Source organism: Oncorhynchus keta, chromosome 34 (assembly GCF_023373465.1).
Source record: "Oncorhynchus keta strain PuntledgeMale-10-30-2019 chromosome 34, Oket_V2, whole genome shotgun sequence".
In the NCBI taxonomy this organism is placed as follows: domain Eukaryota; kingdom Metazoa; phylum Chordata; class Actinopteri; order Salmoniformes; family Salmonidae; genus Oncorhynchus; species Oncorhynchus keta.
The window spans coordinates 79,589,385-79,605,873 of NC_068454.1; the positions used below are offsets into that span (position 1 = coordinate 79,589,385).

General features: G+C 40.5%; 1 protein-coding gene across 1 annotated transcript; it reads right to left on the reverse strand.

The window, feature by feature from the left end:
• Window positions 1-11,052: 11,052 nt before the first annotated feature.
• On the reverse strand, window positions 11,053-12,702 carry LOC118367930 (protein S100-A1-like). The gene is made up of 3 exons (XM_035751672.2): window positions 12,551-12,702; window positions 11,517-11,676; window positions 11,053-11,346 (listed from the first exon to the last, which is right to left on the reverse strand). The coding sequence occupies exons 2-3, from the start codon at window positions 11,655-11,657 to the stop codon at window positions 11,182-11,184; spliced, it is 306 nt and encodes a 101-aa protein (XP_035607565.1). The 5' UTR covers window positions 11,658-11,676; window positions 12,551-12,702; the 3' UTR covers window positions 11,053-11,181.
• Window positions 12,703-16,489: the final 3,787 nt, after the last annotated feature.

A 16,489-nucleotide genomic window follows, 5' to 3' on the forward strand; every position in this document is an offset into this window, starting at 1 on the left:
GGCCCTCTAGTGGTCTCATGGGTGTAATGTTATTCATATTTTTCATCATTTCATATTTGATCATAAATAAATACAAATTAAAACACAAAGTCTGGTGTTTCTATGTCAAATGGTTTTGTTATATTTCAGTCTTCTATGATGTATAAAACGTGTAATATTGGGATGCAAACTCAAAATGGAATATATTGACACAAGCCTATAACCAGGTGTATACTTTTGTTTCAAAGTAGATTTGTTTAAGACCACCAAGAAACAGTCTTGACCCTGATGTATCCCAGTGCAGTAATGGGCTGCCCCTTACCTCTTTCTATATCCAGATATTATTGACCTCTTCTTAACTAGCCGACTGTGTGTGACTGTATTACAAAACTCAAGTGTTAAAGAACAAGAAACATATGTATTTAAATTCTTACCAAATTATCAGTAAACTCATTAGTAAAGGTATCAAGCATGACAAATAGCATATCAACTTCAAAGTAATTTCAGTGCCTGGGGACATCCTGTGGATTGTGTAAGAGCGTTCATCCCTGCTCCTCTTGGAGTATGTGGAGGTCTGAGGTTCCTCCCCACCCTCCCTGCTTCTCTTACTGGACTGGGACAGCTGGGAGGGGAGGTCCTGACAGATCTCTCTGGATCTCTCCATGTGTCTGTGGTAGGAGGGGTGGGCCTGCTGGTTCTCTCTGGATCTCTCCATGTGTCTGTGGTTGGAGGGGTGGGTCTGCTGGTTCTCTCTGGATCTCTCCATGTGTCTGTGGTAGGAGGGTGGGCCTGCTGGTTCTCTCTGGATCTCTCCATGTGTCTGTGGTAGGAGGGGTGGATCTGCTGGTTCTCTCTGGATCTCTCCATGTGTCTGTGGTAGGAGGGGTGGGTCTGCTGGTTCTCTCTGGATCTCTCCATGTGTCTGTGGTAGGAGGGGTGGATCTGCTGGTTCTCTCTGGATCTCTCCATGTGTCTGTGGTAGGAGGGGTGGATCTGCTGGTTCTCTCTGGATCTCTCCATGTGTCTGTGGTAGGAGGGTGGGCCTGCTGGTTCTCTCTGGATCTCTCCATGTGTCTGTGGTAGGAGGGGTGGATCTGCTGGTTCTCTGGATCTCTCCATGTGTCTGTGGTAGGAGCGGGGCCGTTCCCAATTTCATTAACTGCATTTCTATACAGTTAGAAAACGTTCAAATGCTATTTGGAGAACAGCAAAAACAAGCAATTTGACCCCAGCTACTATCATCTTGGCTGCTATAGGTTCATTCAGCTCAGTCGATCTACAAACACATAGCCTATTAGCTATACAATTGATTTTAATCAGAGTCAGCAGAATCCTATAGGTCTATACTACCCTGTCATTTTTGACATATTATAAAAGATTCTGCTAATGTCTCCAGTCATATAAAGTGTCGTGGAATTGCATGAAATGTGTTTATAAACACAGAAAGAAAGGAGAAGAAAGGTACCTGACATAGCCTATAGCGTAGGCCTCCTCTACGCCAATACAGGGGCAGCCATGCATTGAACACTGCAGTCTTTTAACACAAACAGTGATTGAGTTGTATTATTAGCCTAAATTATCTAATCCTCTCATCACATTAGGAATAGTTGGTTTTCTAGGATATTTTACATAAGTCTGCCAGTGTGATGACAGACAGATGCATGGAATTCTTTATTATTAAGGAACATTAGCTTCCCGAAACTCACAAGCTGCCTATAAGAGAGGGGAAAAGGACAGAGAGAGAGAGACCTGATTTAACTCAAACTAAACTGTCCATTGTACAGCAGAGTGGGTGTCCAACTGCAAACCTCCATAACTGAATAGAAAAGAGCATATCATGAGAGCACCAGTTACAAAACAGAGCTGAGAGCTCTTCATACAGAATGGGGACCATATATAGACAGAGCTGAGAGCTCTCCATACAGAATGGGGACCATATATAGACAGAGCTGAGAGCTCTCCATACAGAATGGGGACCATATATAGACAGAGCTGAGAGCTCTCCATACAGAATGGGGACCATATATAGACAGAGCTGAGAGCTGTTCATACAGAATGGGGACCATATATAGACAGAGCTGAGAGCTCTCCATACAGAATGGACCATATATAGACAGAGCTGAGAGCTCTCCATACAGAATGGGGACCATATATAGACAGAGCTGAGAGCTCTCCATACAGAATGGGGACCATATATAGACAGAGCTGAGAGCTCTCCATACAGAATGGGGACCATATATAGACAGAGCTGAGAGCTCTCCATACAGAATGGGGACCATATATAGACAGAGCTGAGAGCTCTCCATACAGAATGGGGACCATATATAGACAAAGCTGAGAGCTCTCCATACAGAATGGGGACCATATATAGACAGAGCTGAGAGCTCTCCATACAGAATGGGGACCATATATAAATATCCCATGTTTTTTACAACCCAAATTCTTCTTGTTTTCCCATTTCACTACCAGATGTTTTATGCACATTTTATGCACAACAGGAGCTGCCTAAAGTAATGAGCAATAAATAGATAATAATGTACAATACATCGATAAAATAACGTAGAATACATAGATAAAATAATGAACAATACATCATAAAATAACGTAGAATACATAGGTAAAATAATGTAGAAAACAGATAAAATAATGTAGAATACATAGATAAAATAATGTAGAATACATAGATAAAATAATGTAGATTACATAGATAATAATGTACAATACATCGATAAAATAACGTACAATACATAGATAAAATAATGAACAATACATCCATAAAATAACGTAGAATACATAGGTAAAATAATGTAGAAAACAGATAAAATAATGTAGAATACATAGGTAAAATAATGAACAATACATCCATAAAATAACGTAGAATACATAGGTAAAATAATGTAGAAAACAGATAAAATAATGTAGAATACATAGGTAAAATAATGAACAATACATCCATAAAATAACAATACATAGATAAAATAATGAACAATACATAGATAAAATAATGTAGAAAACATAGGTAAAATAACGTACAATACATAGATAAAATAATGTAGAATACATAGATAAAATAATGTAGAATACATAGGTAAAATAATGTACAATACATAGGTAAAATAAGGTACAATACATAGGTAAAATAAGGTACAATACATTTATAAAATAATGTACAATACTACAATACAAGATGGCGTAGCAGTCAGGCGTCTTTGTCCTTCGTCTTGTCGTGTCCCATGTATTTATCTTTACATCTTTTTCTTCGCATATCTTTTAAATATTTCTAATAACTGTAGATACATAGGTAAAATAATGTTTACAATACATAGATAAAATAATGAACAATACATAGATAAAATAATGTAACAATACATAGGTAAAATAATGTAGAATACATAGATAAAATAAGGCTGTAGCTAATACATAGATGAAGAATAATGTAGAATACTGGTATCCTTCACGATGACTACCGAATAATCTGCTCGAGGGGTACTCAACTGGACCCTACATACGGTGCATTACTGTCCTGGTTAGTGATTATTGTCTTATTTCACTGTAGAGCCTCTAGCTCTGCTAAATGCCTTAACCTAAGGTACATGCATACATATACACTTCTAGGTAAAATAAGGTACAATACATTTATAAAATAATGTACAAAACCTGCTCCTTTACAATACAAGATTCTGATAGCCTTTAGCTAGCATGTAAAAGTCCCTGCACTGCCTAGCTTTGGTGCTCCATTTGTTGACTTGTCGGTCTGTAAAACCTTGGTTCATGCATGTTAACATCAGAAGCCTCCTCCCTAAGTTTGTTTTATTCATGCTTTACCACACTCTGCCAACCCGGATGTCCTAGCTTTGAAATATTTTTCCACCCCTAACTATAACATTTTCCGACAAGATAGAACAAAGGGGGCTTCAAGATACTCTTCTGTCTTACTATCCAGGTCTGTAGCCAAACAATTCAAGCTTCTACTTTTAAAAATGCACTCCACCCAATGACTGGTGTGCCCTGGATCTGTTTTTTCTAAAGTATTAGGTGACCTAAACTGGGACATGCTTAACACCCCGGCCATCCTACACACTAAGCTTGATGCCCTCAATCTCACACAAATTATCAATGAACTCACCAGGTACAACCCCAAATCCGTAAACACGGGCACCCTCATAGATATCATCCTGACCAACTTGCCCTTCAAAAACACCTCTGTTGTTTTCAACCAAGATCTATGCGATCACTGCCTCATTGCCTGCTTCCGTAATGGGTCTGCGGTCAAACGACCACCCCTCATCACCGTCAAACGCTCCCGAAAACACTTCAGCAAGCAGGCCTTTCTAATCGACCTGGCCGGGGTATCCTGGAAGGATATTGACCTCATCCCGTCAGTAGAGGATGCCTGGTTATTCTTTAAAAGTGCCTTCCTCACCATCTTAAATAAGCATGCCCCGTTCAAAAAATGTAGAACCAGGAACAGATTAAGCCCTTGGTTCTCTCCAGACCTGACTGCCCTTGACCAGCACAAAAACATCCTGTGGCATTCTGCATTAGCATCGAACAGCCCCTGTGATATGCAACTTTTCAGGGAAGTTAGGAACCAATATACACAGGCAGTTAGGAAAGCTAAGGGTAGCTTTTTCAAGCAGAAATTTGCATCCTGTAGCACAAACTCAAAAAAGTTCTGGGACCCTGTAAAGTCCATGGAGAATAAGATAACCTCCTCCCAGCTGCCCACTGCACTGAGGCTAGGAAACACTGTCACCACCGATGAATCAACTATAATTGAGAATTTTGTCATTGGAATTTCATAATTCCTGTGTGTACATGAATTAAATCACTCAGTCTATTTTATAAGAATTTGTAAGATTCCTATTTGTATAAAATAGACAGAGACCAGTCTTATCAAAATTAGATAATAGTATTTATTCTCGGAGCTCGCTGCCATGAAACCACGAACAACAGTTTATATACAAAATATGACATCATAGGTTATAAAATGTCTTTCCTCCTATCGACCAAGGCAAAACAGGTTTAAAGGTTTATTCCAACCCCCTCGCTCAATCACTCCAGACACACACTTATCAAGATTCACTTCTGGAATCTTCACCTTCATCCCCATCACTATTTAGAAGACAGTTCCAGATGATGGAAAACCCAGGAAAACACTCTCTGCCTTATCTAAACATCCCAGAGCTAAATTGAGTCGGTTCAACCATAGGTTAACGATCCTTTCTGCTTACTTAAAACCCACAATCCATTTCCTCCCCAACCTAGCTGGAATGGTATTTATGTTTAATTACCCCCTGTTTCATGCCACACAATCCTTTGCTTATGAATTAACATTATTAATCAGATATAATAAAACAGAGTAGAGTTTAATTAGTTATAGTTCTATTTAAAATGTAGATATTGTTTAGTCATTATTCATAAAATTCCTAACAAATTTCAATAAGCATTTTTCTACAGCTGGCCATGCTTTCCACCTGGCTAACCCTACCCCGATCAACAGCCCTGCACCCCCCACAGCAACTCGCCCAAGCCTCCCCATTTCTCCTTCACCCAAATCCAGATAGCAGATGTTCTGAAAGAGCTGCAAAATCTGGACCCCTACAAATCAGCCGAGCTAGACAATCTGGACCCTCTCTTTCTAAAATTATCTGCAGAAATTGTTGCAACCCCTATCAGTAGCCTGTTCAACCTCTCTTTTTTATCGTCTAAGATTCCCAAAGATTGGAAAGCTGCCGCGGTCATCCCCCCCCTTCAAAGGGGAGACACTCTAGACCCAAACTGCTACAGACCTATATCTATCCTACCCTGCCTTTCTAAGGTCTTCGAAAGCTAAGTTAACAAACAGATTACTGACCATTTTGAATCCCACCGTATCTTCTCCGCTATGCAATCTGGTTTCAGAGCTGGTCATGAGTGCACCTCAGCCAAGCTCAAGGTCCTAAACGATATGATAACCACCATTGATTGATAAGAGACATTACTGTGCAGCCGTATTCATCGACCTGGTCAAGGCTTTCGACTCTGTCAATCACCACATTCTTATCGTCAGACTCAACAGCCTTGGTTTCTCAAATGATTGCCTCGCCTGGTTCACCAACTACTTCTCTGATACAGTTCAGTGTGTCAAATCGGAGGGCCTGTTGTTCCGAACCTCTGGCAGTCTCTATGGTGATGCCACAGGGTTCAATTCTCGGGCCGACTCTCTTCTCTTCATACATCAATGATGTTGCTCTTGCTGCTGGTGATTCTCTGATCCACCTCTACGCAGACGACACCATTCTGTATACTTCTGGCCCTTCTTTGGACACTGTGTTAACTAACCTCCAGACTAGCTTCAACGCCATACAGCTCTCCTTCAACTGCTCTTAAATGGCCTCCAACTGCTCTTAAATGCAAGTAAAACTAAATGCATGCTCTTCAACCGATCGCTGCCCGCACCTGCCTGCCCGTCCAGCATCACTACTCTGGACGGTTCTGACTTAGAATATGTGGACAACTACAAATACCTAGGTGTCTGGTTAGACTGTAAACTCTCCTTCCAGACTCACATTAAGCATCTCCAATCCAAAATTAAATCTAGAATCGGCTTCCTATTTCGCAGTAAAGCCTCCTTCACTCATGCTGCAAAACATACCCTCGTAAAACTGTACGCTCTCTTTGGCTGGCTCTCGCTTCATACTCGTCACCAAACCCCCTCTCCAGGTCATCTACAAGTCTCTGCTAGATAAAGCCCAACCTTATCTCAGCTCACTGGTCACCATAGCAGCACCCACCCTTAGCACTCGCTCCAGCAGGTATATCTGACTGATCACCCCCAAAGCCAATTCTTCCTTTGGTCTCCTGTCCTTCCAATTCTCTGCTGCCAATAACTGGAACGAACTGCAAAAAATCACTGAAGCTGGAGACTCATATCTCCCTCACTAGCTTTAAGCACCAGCTGTCAGAGCAGCTCACATATCACTGCACCTGTACATATCCCATCTGTAAATAGCCCATCAAACTACCTCATCCCCATACTGTATTTATGTATTTATCTTGCTCCTTTGCACCCTAGTATCTCTACTTGCACATTCATCTTCTGCACATCTATCATTCCAGTGTTTAATTTCTATATAGTAATTACTTCACCACCATGGCCTATGTATTCCCTTACCTCCCTCATCCTACCTCATTTGCACACACTGTATATAGACTTTTTCTACTGTATTATTGACTGTATGTTTATTCCATGTGTAAGGTTTACCGGTGGTCCTTCTGTAGCTCAGTTGGTAGAGCATGGCGCTTGTAACGCCAGGGTAGTGGGTTCGATTCCCGGGACCACCCATACGTAGAATGTATGCACACATGACTGACTGTAAGTCGCTTTGGATAAAAGCGTCTGCTAAATGGCATATATTATATATTATTATATTATAACTCTGTGTTGTTGTATGTGTCGAACTGCTTTGTTTTATCTTGGCCAGGTCGTAGTTGTAAATGAGAACTTGTTCTCAACTAGCCTACCAGGTTAAATAAAGGTGAAATGTAAAATAAATAAAAAATATATATGTTTTAATAATAATGTACCTACATAGATAAAATAATGTAGAATATATATATAAAATAATGTACAATACATAGATAAAATAATGTACAATACATAGATCAAATAATGTACAATACACAGATAAATAGGGATGTCCACTCATTGTTTTTCTGCTCCCAAACTTGATTTTTTTAATAAGGCTTTGGTGATTAAGATTTATTTCAAAGAGGTCTCATTTGCAAAGCCCTTTATCGATAGTCTTGACTACTTTGGAAATGAGACTAATCTTGTTTTTTATCAAATGAAACGAAATGGCAAAAAAACATTTGTTATTGTTTTTTCTAAATACGAGGTTTACCGGAACAAAAAACACATATCTCTTGTTCCAATGCGCATATGGGCACTGCGCGTCACCGCTGGATAGGCTGCGCTACCGCTGTCAAAATCCATACCGTAACCAACCATGTTAGGACCGCAAAGTGTTTGAGGACACACATCAGATATTGTCACCCCTTCCACCTCAGCGCAAGCGAGATCATATGAGACAGGTCAATTATCAATCCTAGCGTTAGAAAATAGAAGAGTGCCTGCAGGTCGAAATGGCCAAGCATGTGTTTGACATCTGCACTGACTGAAAGTCAGCCCAAAACAGAGCCCATGGTGCAGTGCTTCCCATCACCTGATTTGAAAATGGGGAGAAGATGTGCGCTTGGTTCATGGAACCAGGGTTACATCTTCCGTCAAGTGTGGCTCTACCTTTTGAATGGTTTAACCTACAAAGTATTGTGACGCCATCACTGAATATAAGACTCTCAGGAACACGTTGGCGGGTAGTACAATTTGGCTAATCTATACTTCCGTATTTCCAAGTCCAACCCATGAAGTAAAATGTAAAATCCATATTTGGCCAGCTATGTAAACTTTAACATTGATTTATCCTGCAATAGATGTTGTTCAATTGGTAACATAAATGTGGTATTCTTCTAATGCCTCTTAAGCAGAAAGTAATCTAAAAATAACGGAATGTAATCAGATTACGTTATTGAATTTGGGTAATTCAGAAGTTACGTTACCGATTACAATTTTGGTCAGGTAACTTGTAACTGTAACAGACTACATTTAAAAAGTAACCTACCTAAAATGTCCCTTTACTATGTCCACAAGTCTTAGCACCAAGTTGGCAAACCGGGCAATAAATCAGACTGAGGGGAAAAGATAATCAATGATGTTCTTTTCTACACAGAAAATCATGCAACATTATTATTGCCTAATGATCTTTGGAACTTCCCAATACCTTTCTGATGCATTTCAGTCACTTTCAAACCATTATGTCTTTAGATTTAAATACTGTCAAAAATACTGTCAGACTGATTCATAATAGACTGTCATAGCCCAAATTAACAAACAAACAGAAACTGTGGCATAGCGATATCATCATTGAGGGAGGAAGGAAAGAGAGGGAGGAGAGATGGAGGACAAGCAGTACTTTAAGAGTTCTCATGACATCTATTGGTGAGTTTTGGATTATTTTGATCTTCACAATCAACACATCGTTAACCACGGAGCTGAAGACAGACTGACACACATTCATCCACAAAGTCACCCTCACAAAGGTATAATAAAGTATAAATTAAATTATTTTTAGTAAAGATTTGTGTATCATGAGTTAATATTACAAGCAAGAAAGGGATATGTGTAATCTAGGTTAACACAGGTAATTATTCAGCTGCTTGACTATTAGAACGAGGAGGAGAACCGGAACGAGGAGCTCCATCCTCCCTCTGCAAGTTACGTGCTGAATGTCCCCTCCCCTACCGAAATTCGAAAGATGCTGAGACCTGTGAAATCATGATTTGTCCAAATAACCAGTGAGGAAAAAAAACAAAAGCAGAACTACTGCTGCTCGTTATCCTACACTTCCTGTTCAGCCTCATACAGATTCTACGGTACCAGTAGATCTGTCCATGAGAGATTAGACTATGTGTGGCATTAAATATGTCATGTTAAGTATTCCCTGATGAGTTTGTTTATGTTTGTGTTTACCACCACATCATTTCAACGTGGAGAACTGGGTAATACTCGGTTGATATGATGATCAATAAGATTACAGCCTGTTTTCACCCACTCAAAAAGACAGCCAAAAGTTTCAAATCAAATCAAAATAAAATGTTGGTCACATGCTCATATTTAGCAGATGTTATTGCAGGTGTAGCTGAATGATTGTGTTCCTAGCTCCAACAGTGCAGTAGTATCTAACAATTCACAACAATACACACAAATCTCAAATTAAAAGAACAGAATTAAGAAATATATAAATATTAAGATGAGCAATGGACCAGAACACAGTAGAATACAGTATATACAAATGAAATGAGTAAAACAGTATGTAAACATTATTAACGTGACCAGTGATTCCATGACTATGTACATGGGCAGCAGCCTCTGAGGTGCAGGGTTGAGTAACCGGGTGGTAGCCAGCTAGTGACAGTGACTAAGTTCAGGGCAGGATTCTGGGTGGAGGCCGGCTAATGATGGCTATTTAACAGTCTGATTGCCTTGAGATAGAAGCTGTCTTTCAGTTTCTCGGTCCCAGCATTGATGCACCTGTATTGTTATTTTTCCTGGCAGCATAGTTGTGTTTCCTACCTTCACCAGCTTGTCTGGGAGCAAGACGTCAGTGCCCGCTGGTGTGATTGTAATCCAGGACTATCTGGAGGCCACATACGTCTCGTGTCTGAGCCGTTGAATTGCGACTGCACGTCGTCTCTGTACTGTAGTTTTGCCTGATTGATTGCCTTATGGAGGGCATAACTGCACTGTTTGTATTTGAAGTTAAATTTCCAATGTGTTTTCACTATGCATTTAACCATTAATATCAAAACCAAATGAATTAGGAAAAATCCATTTGATTTTTGGTTGTCAGCTAAATGTGTTATCACTGCGCTTTCAACCATTTAAAAGCACAAAGTTCAAATGGGAAACAATGTCAGATATTTGGTTTATTTATACAATTTAATGTGTTATCACTGTGCTTAATCTAATAGCACAACCAAATGACCTCAGTTGAGATTACATTCAAGTACATGGTGCAAGTTATCAATGCTAGTCGAGATTCTGCTATAGTAATTGTGAAGATCTCTGCATGCTCTTGAACATGCATGCTTTCTATGATTACATAAGAAGACATTTGTTACTGTAGTCTCAAGGTGCACATGGATGTGTATGTTACTCAATACTCAAGTTGAATAAATACTGTTACATTGCAGTTATATTAGTTTGTAAGAAAACCTTAACTTTAGGTTATTTACCCATGTATTTTCCACAGCACAATAGGTTAACAAATTACATTGAAACAACGTTGATTTAATCCATTTGTAGTTATAGTAGTTTTAGCATAGGGACTAGAAAGGCTTTGCACTAAGGTTTACTAAGAAGTATCAATACTGAACTAAGAAGAAGTGACTGGCACTGTGTATTCTGTCTTACACTTACAGGACAAATACAACTGACAGACACACGTCAGACACATGTGACAAACAGAGATACAGAGTGGGAAAGCCAGTGTTTATTCACAACAGTAAGACTTAGTTATAAAATGACTTATTTGACATATAGAAAAGCAAAATGACATATAGAAAAGCATCCATTTCTGCTTCTCCTTGTCCTGTCCTCCTTCACTTCTTGGCAGCAACCTTTTGGGTGTGGAGCTGGTAGAGCTGTTCACAGGCGATGGAGAGGCCCACCACCAGAGAGACAAACTCCTCAAAGCTCACCTTCCCATCACCATTCTGGTCCAGATCCTTCATGATCTTGTCTATAGTGGCTGGGTCCTTCTGGGACTGAGGGGGAAGGAGAGATGGAGGAGATGAAGAGAATGAGTAAGAGAGAGAGAGGGGGGGGGGTTAGATTGACTTTGGATTCTCTTTAATAAAGTGAGAGAGAGATCAGAATGAGAGAGAAAGTGTAGAGGGACATAAAAGAGAGAGAGAGAGAGGGATGCCAGGGTTACCTTCAGGAAGCTGGCCAGTTCTGTCTTCATCAGCTCTTTGAGCTCCTTCTTGCTCAGTGTGTTGCCGTCACCATCCTTTTCAGCATAGCGATGGAACACCATGATCAGGGACTCCATGGAACGCTCCAACTCAGATGGCATGGCTGCAGATATTGACACACTGAGGAGGGGAGAGAGATTGTCATTTAGGGTGGGTGTACTACTCTTGTCCTTGTATCTAAGTACACTTACACATTGGAGATCCTGCAACAGCCAGGCTGCTGGTTCAAACCCAACTCAGGCCAGTTCCATGAAATCACTACTTCATATCTCTATTAGACATATAATATAGCCTACCCCCACATATTTACATTTAAGTCATTTAGCAGACGCTCTTATCCAGAGCGACTTACAAATTAGTCTTTAATGCAAACAAACAATGCACTTTTAGAGAGGATAGGAGTTGGCCTTCTTTGGCTCTGTAATCACATTCCTTGGCTGCTGTAAAGTTGTTCCCCCCCCCCTTAGCACACATTCCCTCTGCTGTCGACCCCTCTTTCTTTTAGTGCCTCCCCCCTTTCTTTTGGGAACATACAACATATCTCACGGTGTAGACTGCCCTTTAACCTCTGGTTTTGCAACAGTTCAGTGTAAAGAAATCAGGCTGATGATAGATAATTGGTGAGTAATGCCTATAAAATGACATGAACCGGCAGAGAAAAACGTTTGTAGGTCTAACAGAGTTCTAAAACAAAAACATTATAGCCTACAAATGAAACATGAAAAGGTTTAGGTATAGATAAGACTACATTATGTCAATCAGTAAATAGTATGGCCCATCAAACCGCATACCAAACCATATAATAGCTGATTTTTTAATCAAAGCAAGCAAAGACTGTTTGTTTGCCATTGACGAGACAGATCATTAGCTAGGCACACTATATAAACCCGAAACAGTTATTAAAGTTGCTTGAGACCTGTTTATTACAGTAGATAACCTACTCCGTTAAACGATGGACGCTACTGTATAGAATAAGCGAAAAACGGTTACTTACCGAAGAACTGAATGCTGCTGGAGAACAGGATGGGGAAGTATCAAACTGCGCAAGAACTACGAGAATTTAAAGCGAGCAGGCAACGCCCCTCTGATTGTGTGTTTTAGCCTGTGTATCCAAGAGACGACGTCTGAGAGCCTGGTCTCAGAGCATTTCGTATTATTCTTTATGTAAATCAGAGGCACTCAATGTTGTATATGTTACGTTTCGTACGGTATGTATTAAATTGTCGCAGTCATCCCATTTCGTATAATATGTTTCGAATTTGCAAAATGTACAATATGACAAGCATTTTGCTACATCCACAATAACACCTGTTAAATATACTGAAAAATATATATAAACGCAATATGCAACAATTTCAAAGATTTTACAGAGTTATAGTTCATATAAGGAAATCAGTCAATCTAAATATATTCATGGTTTTCACATGACTGGGCAGGGGTGCAGCCATGGGTGGGCAGCCAGGCCCAGCCAACCCCAGTAAATAAAGATGTAAACAAATTTGTGCACAACATTTGAGAGAAATAACCTTTTTGTGAGTATGGAGTTTGGGTTAAGTTTAGGAGTTTAGTTTAGGAGTTGGGTTAAGTAGTTGCAAAGTAGCTAAAAAGTAGTAAGTAGGTGAAGTTGCTAATTAGCTAAAATGTTAAAGTTGTCTGTGATGAGATTCAAACCAAAACCTTTAATTTGAGATAAGGCTTGATGTCATCTTTCAGTTATCTCAACTTAAACATGATGAAATAACACAGATGGAGAGAGGGGTGACAAGAGTGCACACTAGTATGTTTGTCTTGTTCTATGGATGAAGAGGTTGGGATGAAGTTAGAATAGAATGTAATTCTATTCAGTTACATCTTTATTGTCCCCAGAGAGAGAGAACACATTTAGATCAGTTGGAGCATCAATGGCTTTGAGACTGTCCTGAATGCGTGCATTTAACTAGCACAAGCAGATACAAATAAAAAGCAACACAATCTCCAAAATTCTAATTGGTAAACTGCAATGCACTATGCACTATGCACTATGCACTATGCACTATGCACTATGCACACCACAGGAGGCTGCTGATGGAAAGATGGCTCATAATAATGGCCGGAATGGTGCCAATGGAAACCATGTGTTTGATGCGATTTCACCAATTCCGCTCCAGCCATTATCACAAGCCTGTCCTTCCCAATTAAGGTAACACCAAACTCCTTTGATGCACACTTATCAGGAGTTGGCTGTATATTGGTCATGTTTGGCACCATCAGTTTAATACATCACAGTAGTCCTCCTGACCAGAAGAAGAAACCTTGGCGTGAGTAAAAGGCAAAGCATGTGTTCTTCTGACACATATGTGATATTCCAAGCTGATGTTCTATTGCTTCCCCAGCATCAGAACAGCACAGCCAGTCACTGATAGTCATGAGAATCAACTCTCCCTCTTTTGGGTCTTGTGTTACATAGTGTCATGTCTTTGGCTATGCCGGATTAAGTGATATGACATGCTATTCTATAAAATAATTTCTCCGTAATTACTATTAGTAACCTGGTTGAGCTAATCATGTAAATGTAATTAACTAGAGAGTTGGGCACCACAAAATATTTATAGAGCTGTTATCTTTCGAATAAACTCTTAAAGACCTAGTAATATTTTACATCAATAGCAGTCAATATCAATTGTCATCTCAATTCAGTCTCATCTGAAAGTTGTAAATTATTTTATCTGCACGAACCCTGGACGAACAAAACTGTGTTTAATTATTTATTTACTAAATACCTAACTAATCACACAGATTTACACATACACAATTAATCATAACTTGATTACAAATTGCGTCATAAAGGAAAACGTCCCTGGCGGGAGGAACAGATATGACAGCTTGTTACTACACAAAGGAAAAGGGTTGGGTTTGTGTGAAAGAACGGGAAAACTAAGGGACACAGGAAGAAGCTGGGCTTTCGTAAATACAGTATCTTATGCATTCTAAATTACCGCCCATTTAGAAAAGGAAAATGCAATAAATATTTACTCTGAGCAGCGCTTCAGTAGGTTGGTGGTAGATGGAAGGCCGTGTTGCCAAACCGAGTCCTCTGTCCTTTGAAGAATGTCTCTGGTGGTCACTTGGATAAGTTGTAGTAAGGTCGTTGTGTGGTAGATGGGATACTCTGTCTGTTCCTTCCTAACCCTCGTTTGCAGCTGCGGTCGCTAACTTAACGGCTAGGAGGTGTCACTTCTGTCGTGAATAAGAGTTCAAAGTTCATACCATTCGCAACCAAAGCTCACGCTGATGTTGGCTTCGTTCTGTAGTTATTATCTGAACCATTCTGACATAGGACCGTCGTCCTACATTCCCGGAACAGGAAGTTATGTTGTCATCAAGGGCTTATATAGGAAGGGAGAGGAGGGCGTGTTTGAAAAGTTTTATAGCCCATGTCCCTTCACAGGTGCGGGCCACTGATTGAGCAGAGCCCTAACTTATGAAAATCCAAATCTCTCATTTTAGAAACCAAAATCACATTTCATCCCATCACAAATAATTTCAAATTCAAACATTTAAATTGAACAACAGTTCCATGTGAATCCGATAACTCTGATGTGTAGACTTTCCACTGTAGAGTTTATGTCATCTTATCATTGATGAGAATGTCTCAGATGACAACCGAACTGACATCATATTCATTAAGTACCACCGCATATGTTCAATTGTTCGGAATACCAGAATATAGTTCATTTCCCCCACCTACTGATGTTCCCCGAATCTCTATGTTAACCAAGGGTTTTGCAAATGTAACCTCAGTAGGGTAGAGAGAGGAAAAAGGGGGGAAGAGGTATTTATGACTGTTATAAACCTACCCCCCAGGCCAACGTCATGACAATAGTATAATTAACCTCTTTCTATATACATATATTATTTACGTCTTCTACTTTCTTTCATTCTGCATATAAACAATATATGTTTTATTGTCACATACACCAGATAGGTGCAGTGAAATTTATTGTTTTACAGGGTCAGCCATAGTAGTACCCCGCCCCTGGAGCAAATTAGGGTTAAGTGCCTTGCTCAAGGGCACACCGTCAAATTGTCTGTGGATCTTTCCATGTGTCTGTGGTTGGAGGGTGGGTCTGTTGGTTCTCTCTGGATCTCTCCATGTGTCTGTGGTAGGAGGGTGGGTCTGCTGGTTCTCTCTGCATCTCTCCATGTACCTGCAGTTGGAGGGTTGGGTCTGAGGGTCACAGCTCTGGTGGCTGTCACTCTTGCCAGAGAAGCCAGGAGGCCACATCATCTCTCTCCTCCCCCTACTCTCTCACCATGGCTGGGCTGGAGTAGCAGCTGAAGGGGACATCTCTTTTTTCCTGCTCCACCTAGGTCGGCTGTTTCTCTCTCTGGAGAGAGAGTGACAGCCACCAGAGCTGTGACCCTCAGACCCAACCCTCCAACCCTCCAGCTTCTCTCTCCCTTAGCCTTCTAAGGGGCCTACATGTTCAGCTCCCACCAGTCCAACACCAGGTAAGACTGGATGTTCTTCAGCTCCAGGCAGTCTTTGACAGGCTAGTCCCTTATTGGTCCACAGAGGACATGCCGTCTTCAGGGATCTCACCACACTTGAAGGCCCAGGTGAACTCTTCTTCTTGTTCACATTGTGGACAACTGAGGGCAGCCATCTTGGGCAAAGCTGAATATTTTCTATGTTGTCAAAGGAAGACAGACTTGTATGTAACACGAGCCTACCAGACGAGCTAAATTACTTTTATGCTCGCTTCGAGGCAAGCAACACTGAAGCATGCATGAGAGCACCAGCTGTTCCAGACAACTGTGTGATCACAATCTCCGTAGCAGATGTAAGACCTTTAAACAGGTCAACATTCACAAGGCCACAGGGCCAGACGGATTACCAGGACGTGTACCCCCGAGCATTCGCTGACCAACTGGCAAGTTGCTTCACTGACAT

Coding starts and splice junctions, on each gene's coding strand:
- LOC118367930 (XM_035751672.2), bottom strand. CDS start 11,657: ATGCCATCTGAGTTGGAGCGTTCCATGGAGTCCCTGATCATGGTGTTC. Junction 11,347..11,516: donor AACTGGCCAGCTTCCTGAAG/GTAACCCTGGCA, acceptor CTTCCCCCTCAG/TCCCAGAAGGACCCAGCCAC.